The sequence below is a fragment of the Chelonia mydas genome, chromosome 4 (assembly GCF_015237465.2).
Source record: "Chelonia mydas isolate rCheMyd1 chromosome 4, rCheMyd1.pri.v2, whole genome shotgun sequence".
In the NCBI taxonomy this organism is placed as follows: domain Eukaryota; kingdom Metazoa; phylum Chordata; order Testudines; family Cheloniidae; genus Chelonia; species Chelonia mydas.
Genome location: NC_057852.1, coordinates 140,286,505 through 140,302,817, shown reverse-complemented (window position 1 = coordinate 140,302,817; position 16,313 = coordinate 140,286,505). Strand labels below are relative to the sequence as shown.

The 16,313-nt window shown below is 62.1% G+C and overlaps 1 protein-coding gene across 4 annotated transcripts in view; it reads right to left on the bottom strand.

The window, feature by feature from the left end:
• EBF4 (EBF family member 4) overlaps positions 1–16,313 on the bottom strand; it is a 92,655-nt gene that overhangs the window by 31,729 nt on the left and 44,613 nt on the right. For all 4 annotated transcript variants that reach the window (XM_037898462.2, XM_037898463.2, XM_043544997.1 and 1 more), the window contains one exon: positions 1,858–1,939. In XM_037898462.2, the coding sequence (XP_037754390.2) occupies positions 1,858–1,939 (82 nt within the window). The remainder of the gene's footprint in view (positions 1–1,857; positions 1,940–16,313) is intronic.

Genomic DNA, 16,313 nt, shown 5'->3' with positions numbered 1-16,313 from the left:
GGCATGGCAGGCCGGAGGAGGCACACGATGCAGGGGGCGGGCAGGGGCAGGGCTGGCGTACCTGGGAGAGAGGCAGGGCTGTACTGCTGCTAACGAGCCCTCGCCCTGTGAGACAACGGGGGTCGCTGTGACGAGGGGATGTACCCCTCTGGCTGGGAGAGCCAGCGGGGAACGGTGACCCTACGCACAGTGGGCCCTGGCTCTGCCACTGCACCGCGGGCGACTGTAAGTCACGGAACTGTTCGTGCCTCGGTTTCCCCATCTGTGAAATGTGAGACGTGCAGAAGAATGGAGGACGAGAGACACCAGGGAACACTTTGGGGTTACAGATCCCTGGCTGCCTGAGACAGTGCGGGTGGTAGAATGGAAACAGCTGCCCCAGGGTGTCCAATACAATTGCCCGCCCCATCCTACAGAATGAACCACAGTACGCCTTGGCCAAAGCCCTGGTCCCTCAAGAACGCAGCTTCCTGGATGCCCCGTTCCTGCGGGCTGGGCCACAGCCGCCCGGCACAACGCGGCTCAGTCCGGTGAGCTTGGTAGTGCAGCTGGGGCCTCGGACACAGGGCTCCCAACACCCTGAGGTGGCCCTGGGCTGGCAGGCCCGCCGAGGCCCCCAGGAGCTGGCGATGGTGCCAGGCTGGTTATTCACACAGTCCCCAGTGTCACAATCACTCTGGCACTCCTCAGACGGGACAGGCAGACAGACAGACCCCCCTTCCCCCTGGGGAATGGCCCGCCGGGCACAGCTGCGACTGCCTCTGCCTTCCACGCCACAATGCAGCCCTCCGACCCCACATAACGCCACGAGCCGCAGAGACAGAGACGTCCCCAAACCACCCCTCCCCCAGACATCTAGGGAGCCCCCAGCTGCTGCACTGAGCCAGCGAGGGGCTAATGAAAGGGGGAAGGTGCCACTTTTCGGCTCCTTCCGTCTGGGCTGGGGCGAGGGGGCAGGTAAGCAGCTCAAAGGAGAGCAACGGTGCCAGAATCCAGCAAGATCAGACCGTGGAGTCACTCTGGGGGGGATTGCTCCTAACTCCCCTAGGCCCCTCAGAAACTCCTACAGCTCTCAGGCGTGCAGGTGTCACGGTGCAGGGCCGGGAGCCGTCGCTGTGTGGATCTATTGGTGGGTTTCGTGCTGGCGAGGGGAGCCGACTCCACAGCCCGGAAAGCAGAGGACCCATCTTTCCTAGCCCCACACGTGCCGGCCCTCCAGGGGTCCCCAGAGCAGGCCTGGCTGCAGTCTCTGCAATGAGCGAGGACACAGGCTGCCCCCGCCCCGTGGCCTGGCCACGTCAGACCGCGGGGATCCCCTGGGGGAGCGGGGTTCTCCCCTCGCTGCGGGCCGAGAGGAGGCTGAGATGTGCCCCCCACCACCACCGGTCACTGCCCAGAGACTGGACTGGTCACCCGCAGGGGCCCGGGCTGAGCCAGCCCGTCAGCCGCCCCCCAGGCAACCGGCCGCCGGGAGCAGAGACCGAGAAGGCAGCCAGGCCACCTGCCCCTGCGAGCCAGGCCTGGCCCAAGTCACGGACCCCCCCAGCCCTCCCAGGGGAGCCGCCTCCACACCCCCGACCTCCGTGTCAGGAACACCCCGGGGTTGTGCCCTTCCCCGCCAGGCCCGTCCCAGGCTGCGCTCGTAGCTACCTGCTGGGGGGCCCATGGGCCCGTCCCCAGCCCGACGCCCCCTTTCCCCCCACCCAGGGGGTGGCGCAGCGGGACAGCAGCAGAGCGGGCAGCGGGGGCCTGGCTGGAGGCCTGACCGAGCCCCCGCTGTCCGTCCCCAGCCCCGGCGCCTGGGGGGTGCTGCAGGCCCGACCTGCCGGGCGAGGGCCCCTGTCCCGGGGGGTTCACCTGGAAGCGGCGCATGTCCCGGGGGTTCCCCGCGTTCTTCAGGCAGTTCTGGTTGCACTTGAGGAAGAACTTGAGGAAAAACCTGAGAGAAAAGGGGAGAAATCCGGATATTTAATGCGTGTGTGGGGGGGTCCTGTCCTACTGGTCCCGCAGCCTATGGCTTCACCTCCCAATCCCACCCCCCATACATCTCCCATCCCACCACACCTGCCCCATCCCACATGCCCCCAGGGAGATCCGTACCCACTGAGCAGGGGCAGAGCCCGTGGGCCCCCCCCCCGAGCCTTGGGTGTCTCCCGGGCTGTGGGGTGGGGATGTCCCGAGGAGAGTCCCCACGCCGCTGTGAAATGACGGGGACCACGCCAGTGGCTTGGGGTGACCTGGGGAACCAGCCCCATTCCCAGGGCTTCCTGGTGGGGGCCGCGCAGGCCAGGCGGGGTGCCATGCCAGGTCTCTCCTCCGCCCCCCGGGGGGGGGCAGCAAGCTCGGGTGGCTGGTCCGACAACGGGGGGGGCGGGGTGGCGAGGGCTGGCAGACCCGTGGCAGGCTGCACAAACCCCCACAAGCCCCCCAACCCCAATGCCAGTCACAGCCATGCCCCCCTGCAGCACCCCCAGCACCCGGCTAGAGCACCCCCACCCCGACTCCCGCGTGCAGACGCCCCCGCCCACCCGCGGCCCATCGGTCCCCACAAACACATCTCCAGATATCTCTGCCGGCGAGCGCCGGGCTGGCCCTTCCAGCGGCTTCTCCCCGGCTGCTCTGGGTATCGACCACCACCTGAGCCCTCCCTGGCGGCAGGCAGCTAATGGGTTTTATTGCTGCAGAGCCGATCAACCAGGGAGCCCGAGCCGGGGGACCCAGGAGTCCTGGGGGGAGGGGAGAGCGGGGATTGATGCCGAGGGCTGTGGGTAGGACGCCCCCCGGAGGAGCAGCCTGGAGAGCAGGGGGTGAGAGCCCCAGGCATGAGAGGGGCTGGGGAGGGTGCAGAGCGGGCTGGGCCAGAGAAGGGGAGAGGAGTCCAGGAGTGTGGGGCAGCCTAGCCCGGCCCCACAGGGAGAAGCTGAGGCAGCAGCAGGGAAGAGCCCCCTGCGGACGATGGATGAGGAGGGAGCCCCATCCATTCCCAGCAGCAGCAGGGCCCGAGGAAATATTCAGGACGCTTGTACAGGCCCCGTAATCGCCATCACGCCGTCAATTATTAATGGGCCGCACCAGCGCTTGCACAGGGCTGGCCTACGAGAACACCCCAGTCCCTACTCACACGCACAGCCGGGCACCCCAGGACTGACCCACACGCACAGCCGGGCACCCCGATCCCTACCCACACGCACAGCCGGGCACCCCAGGACCGACCCACACGCACAGCTGGGCACCCCAGGACTGACCCACACACACAGCCAGGCACCCCAGGACTGACCCACACGCACAGCCGGGCACCCCGATCCCTACTCACACGCACAGCCGGGCACCCCAGGACTGACCCACACGCACAGCCAGGCACCCCGATCCCTACTCACACGCACAGCCGGGCACCCCAGGACCGACCCACACGCACAGCCGGGCACCCCGATCCCTACTCACACACACAGCCGGGCACCCCGGGACCGACCCACACGCACAGCCGGGCACCCCGATCCCTACTCACATGCACAGCCGGGCACCCCGGGACCGACTCACACGCACAGCCGGGCACCCCGGGACCGACCAACAACCAGACACCCCGGAACCTACTGACACCTGGACACCCCAGCACCTACCAATACCCGGACACACATGGACCTAGCAACAGACCTACACACAGAGACACATACAGCTATACACGCATGCACGCCCAGCCACACAGGGATCTACCAGCCCACACACATCCAGACACACACCCCTGGCCACACCAAGGGGTCTAGCAGCACACACCTCTACACACAGACACCTAGACACACCTGGCCACACGGGGATCTACAAACCCGCACCTACCTGGACAGACCCAAAGATCCACCAACACATGCCGTGTCCAGTCTAGCCGGGGCCCCCCACCCAGCACCGAGCGCCCCCTGAGTTGTCCCCATCGAGAGACCCCTCATCTCCTGGGCTAACGCGCCTGCCCTTGGCCAGATCTCCAGCGTACGGCCCATTCCCGGGGAAAGCCAGCACCTGCTGCCCCTCAGCCCCTAGCCAGGAAAAGCCCCCCTGCCCCGAACATTATTCAGCCCAAGCTCTCTCCCCCCATCACTAGCCCTTAACACGCCCCTCTCCCCCAGGGGCAGGGCACGGAGATGGGCCTTGCAGAATGCCGGGGCGGTCACCAGATGGGGGTGGGGGGCTCAGTTCCCATCTCTACCACAGGGATAATTCTTCCTCCCGCTTCCCCTCTCACTTACCCCGCCGGGGGCTGGGGACACTGGGGTATTCCTAGTGCCTCGTTAGCAGGTGACCCCTCATTAGTGGCTCCAGGGGGCCAGGTCTGTAAGTGACACGTGGAGGGGATCCTTCATCATCCCTGCTCCCTGCTATCACAGCTGGCACCCTCCGGCCCCCCACCATAGTCCCCCCTCCCCAGGGGCACCCCTGCGCCCCAGGGGAGGGGAAGGCTGGGGGGAACCCGCCTAGCTGGCTGCAGGAACCAGGAAAGAGGTGGAAGGATCCTGCAGGACTAATATACCCTATGTGGGGGGCCCCTTGCTGCACCCCATGGAACTTCACAGCCATGGGGAGGGGAAGGGGGCTAGAACTTGAATCCCTTGATCTAACTGCCCAGGCCCCTGCCACGGCCGCTCAAGGAGAATCTTCTCTGCTGGCAGCACAGGGCCTATGAGACGTGGTGGAGCAGTTCTGATTCCACCCAGCAGAGGGCAGTGGTGACACATGTACGCTTGCCCGTTTACAGGACTCTCACCCCATTTTGCAGATGGGGACACTGAGGCAGAGAGTGGGGGAGGGACACACGGCCGAACAAGTCAGGCTTAGAATTTAGGACACTCCTGTCAGCCAGTGCCCCCAAAACCAACGTACAAGTATCCGGCTGGAGCCTTCCACATCCCACTTACGGGGTGTGTGCCAAGGGGCACGTGCCCTAAATCACGCGCTTGCGACCTCCAGCCCAGGCACACTGAGCCACTGCATGGTCTGACCTGCCTGCCCCGCCTCGGCTGCCCCCCACGACCAGAGCTCTGGTTAGACCCGCAGCGTTTTTCTCTCCGGTAAAACAGTTCAGTGCAATTTCCAGGCTTCCCCCAGAGCCGGGATCTTCCGTTGAGGCCCCTCTAGTCCCTACGGCTTGCCTCAGTCACCCCGCTCCAGGAGCCCACCCACTCCCTGGATCCGCCCCTCCAGGTCCAGGGGCTTCCTGCCAATCTCCCTATTCCTGGCAGCTCCCCCCTGGCTTTTACACTGGCTTGGTTGGCTGATCAGTCACAGGTGAGTCTGGGCACCCCACACCTTAAAGAGCCAGCCACCCTGAGACCTAGATCACCCCCTCACAGCCAGCTACACAAACGCATAGTCCCAGCCCTGCTCTGTGCCTCGGTTTCTCCTCCCACCCTTTGCCTGCTCTGTTTAGCCTGTGAGCTCTTTGGGGCAGGGCCTGTCTCTCACCATGTGTCTGCGCAGCGCCTGGCCCACCAGGCCCTGATCTCAGTCGAGGCCTCTAAGTGCTTCTGTGATACAAACCCTGCTCCCCCAGTAAATCAATCCACACCCTCCCCTCCACGCCAGGGCACTGCACCCCACTGCAGACAGCCCCCGGTCACAGCCACTGCTCCATGGCCACCCCGCTGAGCCAGACACAAGCAGGGAGCAGCCCCTGCACCCGGGGAAGCACGAGGACCCTGGAGCCCCCTGCACTCACACGAGGACCAGCCACAGGGCTGGGGCCCAGGACCCCAGCAGCGATTCCTTCCAGACCCTCTCCACACCCAATGGGTGCGACACTGGGAGCTCGCTCCCGCCTTGGCCCCAGGATACGGGCCTGGGAGGTCTGCTCCGTCTCCAGCCTTTACGGTCGGCTGCGGGGAGTTTGCCCCTGCCAGTGCCCGGGGCTGGCGTTAGGAGCCTCTCTGCTGGCACCCGCAGCTGGGAGCGGGAGGGAACGTAAGGCCAGGGCTGGGAGCAGAAGCTTTGCTTGGCTACTCGGGCCAACTGGAGCGGGGCCAGCTCCCCTCTCGCCTCAGCAGGGACACCGCGCAGATGTTAATACAGGGAGTGTGCCGAGGGGAGCCCTGTGCGTGTATGGGGGGGCGTGTGCGTGTGTGCGTGGGGGTGTGTGCGCACATGGGGGTGTGTGCACATAGGGGGTGTGCACAGGTGCATGTGCGTTTGCGTGCGTGGGGGTGTGCACATGGGGGTGTGTGCATGGCTGTGTGCATGCATGGAGATCTGTGCACAAGCTGTGGATCGGGGCTCTGCTCTCGGCCCCAGGGGGTTATCCGTGGCCGGGGCCATGCAAGGCGGGGAGCGCGGCTCCCCCTTTGCAGCGCGGGGGCTGGGAACTCACCGATCAGGACGTGTCTCTGGTGGGCACGTGCACAAGCCTAGCAGTTTCCACGGAGGGAAGGGCCAGGTCTGGGACCCCAGGCCGCTCCCTGCTTCCCCCACTCCACACCGGCAGCCCCAGTGATTCAGCCTTGGGCTCCCCTGCCTCACTGCTGTGCCCCCCATCCCAGCCCGCAGCCCCAGCTAGCCCAGCCCGTCTGCCTGCCCCCCCCAGCTCTGCTAATGCACCTCAATCCCACCTTGCACCAACCCCAGCTGTTCCCCCACCCCCACCCCATCCCTCCTCCTGCTCCTGCTCCTGCCCCACTGCCGGGAAGGGGGCAGAGCCAGGGCAGAGCTGGGGCCAGGGGCAGAGCAGACTGGGCAGACTGTGGGGACAGGAGGTGAGGAGAGCAAGGGGGATGCGGCCAGGGGACCGTGAGGTGCATGAAGGGGGGGCTGGCGGAGGGGCAGATGGGGGAAGGGGGGTGAGGAGAAGGCAGCTGATGGGGGGGTGGAGGGGGAGCTGACTCAGCCGAGAGGAGCCGCAGCGGGAAGGAGCCCACTTAGCAGCAGCCCCATTAGCCGCTGACTGAGCAGCGAGTCTGGAGTGCAGGGGAGGGGCAGAGAGGAGCTGGGGTCACTGCGGCTAGCCGGAGAATCGGGGCGTCTCTGGGCCCGGAGGGAACCAAGGGGCGTCAGAGGGGGCAGCAGGGGCCAGGTCACAGCCGTTCCCTGGCCCGGTGCCTGCCCTGTACCCACCCCCACACCCCCCAGGTACAGGGACCCCTGGGTCTCGTGAGCACTCCAAGCTGGCTGCAGGCTCACATTTGCAGAGGTTGGGGGAACTGGATGGCTCAGGGGATGGGGCCTCTGACCTGAGGGGAATCCAGTCCAGCCCTGGAGGGGACGAGCATGGGGGGGGGATCTCAGTTTGGCTCCCAATGGGACGAGCGGCTGCACCTCAAAAACCATTGGAACCTCGTACCCCCCCGTCAGCAGGGGGCCCATTGCCAGGGCACATGGAGGGAGCCGGCCCCACCACTGTCCTGGCAGCCCGGTGCCTTTCCCCAGGGCTGGACACAGGGAGAGGGTCTCAGTAAAGTAACCCCCCCACAGGTAACTGGCCCCAGCACGCTTCCCCTCTTGCTGCGGGTGCCTGCCCCAGGAGCCCTCCCTGGCAGGCTGCTCCCCGGGTGCCCGATCCTCTCTGTCCAGTGTCCGGCCCACCCACCTCGCCGTAGCCATTCCTGGCAGGCCTGGGCTCCATGTCTAGTTGGCATCTGGTATCAAGCGGAGTGCCCCAGGGGTTGGTCCTGGGGCCGGTTTTGTTCAATATCTTCATTAATGATCTGGAGGATGGTGATGCACCCTCAGCAAGTTTGCAGATGACACTAAACTGGGAGGAGAGGTAGATACGCTGGAGGGTAGGGATAGGATATAGAGGGCCCTAGACAAATTGGAGGATTGGGCCAAAAGAAATCTGATGAGGTTCAACAAGGACAAGTGCAGAGTCCTGCACTTAGGATGGAAGAATCCCATGCACCGCTACAGACTAGGGACCGAGTGGCTCGGCAGCAGTTCTGCAGAGAAGGACCTAGGGGTGACAGTAGACAAGAAACTGGATATGAGTCAGCAGTGTGCCCTTGTTGCCAAGAAGGCCAATGGTATTTTGGGGTGTATAAGTAGGGGCATTGCCAGCAGATCGAGGGACGTGATCATTCCCCTCTATTCGACATTGGTGAGGCCTCATCTGGAGTACTGTGTCCAGTTTTGGGCCCCACACTACAAGAAAGATGTGGAGAAATTGGAGAGAGTCCAGCGAAGGGCAACAAAAATGATGAGGGGTCTGGAACACACGACTTTATGAGGAGAGGCTGAGGGAACTGGGATTGTTTAGTCTGTGGAAGAGAAGAATGAGGGGAGATTTGATAGCTGATTTAACTACCTGAAAGGTGGATCCAAAGAGGATGGATGTAGACTGTTCTCAGTGGTAGCAGATGACAGAACGAGGAGTAATGGTCTCAAGTTGCAGTGGTAGAGATTTAGGTTGGATATTAGGAAAAACTTTTTCACTAGGAGGGTGGTGAAACACTGGAATGCGTTACCTAGGGAGGTGGTGGAATCCCCTTCCTTAGAAGTTTTTAAGGTCAGGCTTGACAAAGCCCTGGCTGGGATGATTTAGGTCCTGCTCTGGGCAGGGGGTTGGACTAGATGACCTCCAGAGGTCCCTTCCAACTCTGATATTCTATGATTCTATGGGTGCGCGGTGAGGAGCCCGGCGCCGGGAGCCATTTGCTCAGGGCTCCAGCAGGCCGGGGTGCTCTGGGCAGGGGAAGGGAGAGCCGGCCGGCGGCCACAGGAGGGGGGTCTGTCGGGCTGTGAATGGAGGATGGCACCTGGGACATGGCAGAGTAGACAGGACACAGCCCGGGAGGATGAACCTACCTGCAGTGGCCCCAGGAGCTGAAGAAGAAGGGACCACACAGGTCTTTCCCAACCCTATTCCCTGTCATTCTGCCAGCTCCTTCCCCGAGATCTCACCAGCTGCCCCTCTGCCCCCAAAGCAAACACAGCCAGTTCTCCAAGGCCTCGCTACCCCCAGTATTCTCCCCACGTCTGTGCCAAAGCCCCGCAGCCCCCTGGGATGGCTACGCTCCCACGAAGGATCACTGGGGGGCTGGGGGCGAGGGACACTCCAGGGTATCACCGCTAATGTGGACGACGACGGGAAAGGAAGGAACCTGCCCCAAGGGAACGACTCCAGGTCATCAGCTGGCCTCCAGCTCTCCCCACTCTCCTCTTGGGGAAGCAAGATCCAAAGAGGGGCTGGACTTTCCCATGGATAACAAGAACATCCCAAGTGATTCCCAACTAACCCCCCGAGTTCCAGAAGGGATATTACACCTCCTGCTTCAGGGCCTCGGCCAACCTTAGCTACTCGAGCTCTGCATGTACTCAAGTGCGATGGATTCACGTCAGCAGGGCCTGCCGAAATCCACCTGAGGGTGCTTCAGGAACTAGGTGAAGCAATCTCAGAACCGTTGGAGATGGTCTTCGAGAACTCAGGATGGACGGGTGAGGTCCCAGAGAACTGGAGAAGGGCAAACATTGCACCAGTCTTTACAAAGGGGGACAAAGAGAACTGCGGCGTTACAGACTAACTTTGATACCTGGAAAGATACTGGAACAAATTATTGAACAATCAGGAATAGCCAGTATGGATTTGTCAAGAACAAATCATGCCAAACCAGCCAAATTTCCTTCTTTGGCAGGGTTCTGGGTTAATGAATCGGGGGGACCAGCAGACATGATAGAACTTGATTTTAGTCCTTTTGACACAGTCCCATGGGACAGTCTCCTAGAAAATTAGGGAAATGTGGTCTCGATTGGATGACTGTAAAGTGGGTGCCCAGCTGGATGAACGAGGAGCTATCAATGGTCTGCTGTCAGACTGGGAGGTCACAGCTAGTGGGGTCCTCAGGCTCAGCTCTGCGCGTGCTACTAATCAGTATATTCATTAATGACTTGGGCAATGGAGTAGAGAGTCTGCATAAGCTCTGTGGCTGACGCCAAGCTGGGAGGGTTACAAGCACTTTGGAGGACAGGATGAGGATTCAAAAGGACCCTGACAAATTAGAGAATTGGTCTGAAATCAACAAGGTGAAATTCTATTAAGACAAGCACACACGTACTTCAGTGTGGAAGGGAAAAGCAAACTGGGGGCTCGCTGGCGAGGCGGCAGACGGCTGACAAGTCTCTGGGGGCTGTCGTGGATCACAAATTGAATAAGAGCCACCGATGGGATGCAGTCCCCCAAAAGGGCCAATATTCCGGGCTGTATGCACAGGAGCGCCGTATGTAAGACACGGAAGATGATTGTCCCGCCCTACTCAGCACTGGTGAAGCCCCAGCTGGAGCACTGTGGCCAGTTCTGGGTGCCACATTTAAGAAAGAAAGAGGAGGATGAATTGGAGACTCCAGAGAAGAGCAACAAAACCGAGAAAAGGTTCAGAAAACCTGACCTGAGAGGGAAGGTTAAAAACACGGGGCATGTTTAGTCTGGAGGAAAGACGCCTAAAGGGGACGTGATAACAGCTGTGCAGGGCTGTTATAAAGGGGACGGGGATCCATTGTTCTCTGTGTCCACTGGAGGCAGGACGAGAAGTAACTGGCTTAACCTGCAGCCAGGGAGATTTAGGTCAGATATTGGGAAAAGCTGTCGAACTCTCAGGGGAGTGAAGCTCTGGACCAGGCGTCCAAGGGGGGTTGTGGGATCCCTGTCACTGAAGGTGTTTAGGAACAGGTCGGACAAACCCCTATCGGGGCTGGTCTAGGTGTACCGGGCCCTGCCTCTGCACGGGGGGCTGGGCTAGATAACCTCTCGAGGTCCCTTCCAGCCCGTCCTGTCTACGAGTCTATGAATGCAGGGGGCAGATTATCCCACATCTGCTACTGTGAGGCTCCTGCGCCTTCCCCTGCAACGTCTGCTGCTGCCCCCAGCCCCAGCCAGGACCCCGGACACAGGGGTGTGGTTACAGGCCCAGAGCCGCCCTCCCTGCCCTTTGCTCCATGGCTCAGAGCCCGCTGGGGATGGACGGAGCCCCTGCGGCAGAGCGGACAGGAGGGGACAGGAAAGAGCAGGCTGCCAGGAGCGGGACTCCATCACCAGCACTTTAATACAGTCCCCCTCTCTACACACTGCACCCTACGGCCCCCGCCCTCCCCCCACACCGACACCCTGCCCTCCCACGCCCCACATACCTCGCTCCCCACAAACCCAGCACTCCCGTACCCCCATCGCACGCACACTATCCCTGCCACACCCCACGTCCGGGCCGTGGGCACGTCCCCGACCCCGGGGCCTGCCGGATTCCCCGGGGGCGCGCTATGCAGATGACGGCGCTTGCAGACACCTGCAGTTGTTATTATTTGTCGAGTGTGCGCAAGCTGGACGGAGCATGGAGAGAGGCAGTCTCTGCCGTGAGCAGCGTCCCACCAACACCCTGCGTGCCCCCACCGGAGCATGGCAGCTCTCTATGGGGCCATCCCAGCGGGGGTGGCAGAGACGCTCATGTCTCATCACTGGGGCCTCCGCATACCTGGCTTCAGGTCTGCAGCAGGTTCCAGGCAGCCGTGCCTCACCCCGACTCCATTCAACATGCTCCAGTCGTCTTGCTGGCCCATGGCTCCTACCATATCACTCCCCTCTACTCCTCTACGCTGATCCCAAAGCCCAGGGCGTCACCCTTTCCCCCACTGCGATCCCCCCCCCGGTTAGCCAGGATCGAGCCCCCCCATTTAGCCAGCTGGGAAGGGCAGGGTGGCAAGGACCTCAACACCTGTTCTCAACCTCCCTCAGTGTGGGGAGCCCTGGGCTGAGACCCCCAGCTGCTGTGATAATGGCAGGGCAGCATAGCCGCAGGGATCCTGGCACGTGGGGCTGCCAGTCCCTATCTAGTATGTTTAAAACCCCGACGCCCGCACTCTGAAATGCCTTGGAACCACCAAGCCATGCACACGGTGCCCAGCATGAGCTCCTCGCTCCCTTGTATCCCCCCATCCACCTGGATCCTCCTGTGGGTTCTTGGTCCGTGGGCAGGGACTCTCTCTTTGCCCTGTCTGTCCAGCGCCTGGCGCAGTGGGGCCCTGCTCTGGGATTGGGGCTCCTAGGCGCTACCACTGTACAAAGAATAATTAATCAGCAGCAGACAGACCTGCAGGCTCATTATCATGACCCCACCTACCCTCCCTTCCCCATCCCTTTATGGTTTGTAACACCACCTCCCCACCCCGCACTGAGCGTTGCTGGGGGGGAACAGCCCTGGTGAGGATGGAGGAAAGGCCCCTTAGGCTACGCAGCAGGTGTTGGGGCGGGAAGGGTCCCCTAAGGGCAGTTTGCTTTGCTGTTAGGCCTTCCTAGAGGTCCGAGGAGATCCACCAGCAAGTGATGCTTCACCGAGGTCAGCCAAGCCACACCCATCAACACCCGCTAAGAGTCTGGCCCACTGGGTCTGGTTTTAATTAGACCATGAGAGCTGCGTGGCCCGGACCACGTCTCCACATAGCTCTGGGCCTTGCTCAGCACAATGGGACCCAGCACCACACAAAGAACACCAGCCCCGAGCCTCTTAGCTGCACCCGGCTGACCCCAGGCTCTCCCCCAGGGTCACTGCCCATCAGGCACTGGCAGACAACTCTCAAGTCCCTCCTTCGTCATTGCTTATCCCTCCAGCCCCCCCAACCCCGAGCTTGCTCGTGGCTCTTCTCGGAGCTCCCCAGCATTTCTCAATACCTCCCTGGTCACGTGGCGTCCTGACCCGGAGCACTAATCCAGACCTGGCCACAGCAGAGCTGCCCCGCGAGGGACTGCCCCATCCTCCGCTCCAGGGCACGGTGCCCACAAACGCTCCCTCGCAGATTGAGCTCAGACAAACCGGTGCAAAGAGCAGGTGTCCTACACCTCCAGCCCCAGAGAACGGAAATCCGCCTCGTGGAGAGAATGGCGGGGGGGTGGCGGTCTAGAACCCCGAGCACAAGCGGCCGATCTAGAACCACCTCCAGAACCCTTAGCGTGCACCGCCATTCTAGAACCCTGACCTAGAACCCTCGGTGCACGCCGCCGCTTTAGAGCCGCCATCTAGAGTCCTTAACACACGCTGCTGCTCTCGAACCCCATCGGAAATGCTCCAGAACCTGTAGCACCCACACGAAGACATGTGCTGGAGCCCCTCCGTGCCCACCCTAGAACGGCTCAGCTCTGCCCCCGGCCTGGACAGCACCTCTAAGGCAGTCTCAACCTTATGCACATGGCAAGCCCCCTCCCGCATTCAATCAGGACTGTCTCGCCCCGCTTGCATGGCTCTCCCCCATGCCAGCTGGAGGCAGGGTCCAGGCAAGGGGGCGATTCCTCCCCCGGAAAAGTCAATCAGTCCAACTAAACGCACTGAAAATACAAAACTGCCTCGGGGAACCCAAAGAAGGAAAGAGAGAAAATCTCTCTCGTCATGTCTCCCGTTCAAATAAAGAAATAAAGAAATAACCCAGCCTTTGAGGCTATTCGAGTCCAGGAGATAACCTCCAAGAGCGCGAGAACGTAGAAGACAGAGCGACAGAAACCGAGAAGGGCACCTAGGTAAGGATCCCGTTTCTAGGAGGCCCAGCCACCGTCCCAGGTGGTAATCAAAGAAAGGAAGGAACGTGGAAATGCAGTGTGGGGGGGGACACTATTCCCCCTCCCTATCCCAGGAAGGATCCAAGATTGACAGCAAGCAAGTGAGTTCTGATCCCCCAATGAACCCCCACATGGCTGCTCCCACACCCCTCCGGCACCGCCGACTTTGACTAAGAGGAGGGGGGAAAAATAATAATAAACCCACGTCGGACTTCTTCACCTCCTTAAGCGGCAGCCGCGCATATGGGCCCGGGAGTTAAAAATAAAGACAATGTGCATACATTAGCATCTATAATGCACAACGCTCCCCATTTAATATGCAAATTCCCAGCAACGCTGCCGAACACCTTCTGTTCCGAGTGCATAAATTTGAATTTGCAATTAGAATAATCTTGTATAATTAATGAAAAGCATCAATTTTAGCTCCTAAGTAATTTGATTAACATGTTGATAGGGCACTTATCGGGCTCCCTAAACCAGTGGGGCTGGGCATCAGGGAACGCGGGAGCAGGGCGGCGAGGGGAAAGGAAGGCTGGAGGAAGGGGGTGGGCTGGGGAGATCCTTGCCCCCCAGCTGACCTGAGCAAGGCCAGGGTTGCTCTCGGAGTGGGAGGGATGGACGGAGAGGGGCGGGAAGAGAGAGGAGGCTGGAAGGAGAGATGGTGGCCACCGATGCTGGATGGCACGAAGGGAAACCCGCAGGAAAAATGAGGGCCAGGCTTTATCTGAAGGGACCTTTTAGGGAAATGCCCTTTCGCTCAGCGTCTCACGTTTCCGCTGCCCCAAGTGTACAGCGCCATGCTCACAAGCTCCAGGTTAGCGGGTTACATGGTCCTTCCCCGCAGCGCTACCACGTTTCAAACAAGGGGCAGGGGGTCCGCCCAGCAGGAGGGGCCCGACAGGGATCCCTTGAGCACTGGTGGGGGGCGCAGGGGGGATGAAAGAGGGAGGCATGAGGCGGGGGAGAGGAGGAAGGAACAGAGACGCCCCAGCCTCCCAAGGGGCAGCGAGTCAGACACCCCGGAAGGGCCGGGGCCGGAGGCGTCCCGGAGCCCTGCCCTGCTGGGGATCGCCGCAGCCTCCTGGGGAAGGCTTCGCGGTGCGAGGCTCAGGGCTGTGCCGGCCCTTTGGCCATGGAGCGTCCTTCCCCCCGGGCCAAGAGGGGAGGGGGATACATGTGGGCACAGGCAGAGCTATGAGACCTTCTTGCAGCCTGAACATTTCCCCATCTGGTTTGCATGGGAATCACTGCTGGGCCCAGGCCCCTCGACCTACGGGGGATTCACCACTGGGCCCCTCGACCTACGGGGGATTTGCCGCCGGGCTGGGCCCCCAGCCAACGGGGGAATCGCTGCCAAGCCGGGCCCACCACTTACGGGGGAATCGCCGCTGGGCTGGTCCCCTTGCCTAGGCGGGGATTCAGGGCCGGGCCGGGCCCCTCCCCTATGGGGGATTCACGGCTGGGCCCCTCGACCTATGGGGAAATCACTGCTGGGCCCCTCGCCTGGGGGGATTCACCGCTGGGCCAGGCCCCTCCCCTACGGGGGAATCACCACCAGGCCCCTTGCCTATGGGGAATCACCGCCAGGCCTGGCCCCTGACGTACGGGGGAATCACCCCCAGGCCTGGCCCCTGACCTACGGGGGAATCACCCCCAGGCCTGGCCCCTGACCTACGGGGGAATCACCACCGGGCCGGGCCCCTCGCCTACAGGGGAATTATTTTGGGGCTGGGCCCCTCCCCTATGGGTCCCTGGGCAGCCGGAGGTGGGCACGCAGAGCAGAAATGAATGCCGGCCGTCGCACTGGGAGTTCACCCGCCCTGGGAACAGGAACCAAACCAGACCTGGCCCTTCCCGGCTCTCGCCCTGGAACCCAGGGCTTGGCCTTGGCTGCTGTCAGAGCCCCTGCCGTGGCTAGCCCAGCGGCGCTTGGCCTTGGCTCCTCCAGGGGGTCAGAGAGGAGCCCAAGCCTCAGCCTGCACAGCTGCCCCCACTTCTGCCCCCCACAAGCAGGGCTCTGGGCACAGCGCTCTGGGGACAGGGAGTGTTGCTGGGGGGGAACAGCCCTGGTGAGGATGGAGGAAAGGCCCCTTAGGCTACGCAGCAGGTGTTGGGGGGGAGGGACCCCTAAGGGCAGTTTGCTTTGCTGTTAGGCCTTCCTAGAGGTCCGAGGAGACCCTGACCCCTACAGATCTGCCGGAGGCTCCCATCTCCCCCAGGAAACCCAGGACCCATGCACTGAGCCCCTCTCACCCCAGAGCCAACGGTCATTCGCCTGGAGCGGCTCGGCACCATCTCTGCCGGGAGAGGGGAGGTGCAGGGGGAAAGAGGAGAAGGATGGGGCTGAGCTGACTTCTCCCCCTTCCCCACCAGCTAGATGAAGAAGCTGGTGGGGAAGGGGGAGAAGCCAGAACAGCCAGATGGAGATGGGGGGCAGGGGGGAGGAACTGTAATGATGCAGTGACATTGCAGAGGATTCTGGACCCGGGAAGAGAGAGCCTGATGGGTCAGGCGGCTCCCCCTGCCCTGGCCTGCCCCAAAGGGAACTCGGCATCTTCAACGCAGGAGACAATACGGAGTCTCTTGTCTGTCAGGAGAGACCAAAACGTCCCCAGTCAACAATGCCTTGGTAGCAGTGTCCGGAGGGAGAGGGCGAGGTGGTGATGGCAGAGTGAGGGGCGGGAAGATGGCGAGTGGGGGGAAGATGGGATGGCGTCCCCCGAGGAGAGCAGAGGGTTTTATCTCTGCTCCGGTGGGAAGGAGAAAGGTCAAGAGAACACGTCAGGGATCCCAGAGCCTCTCCCATGGGACCACC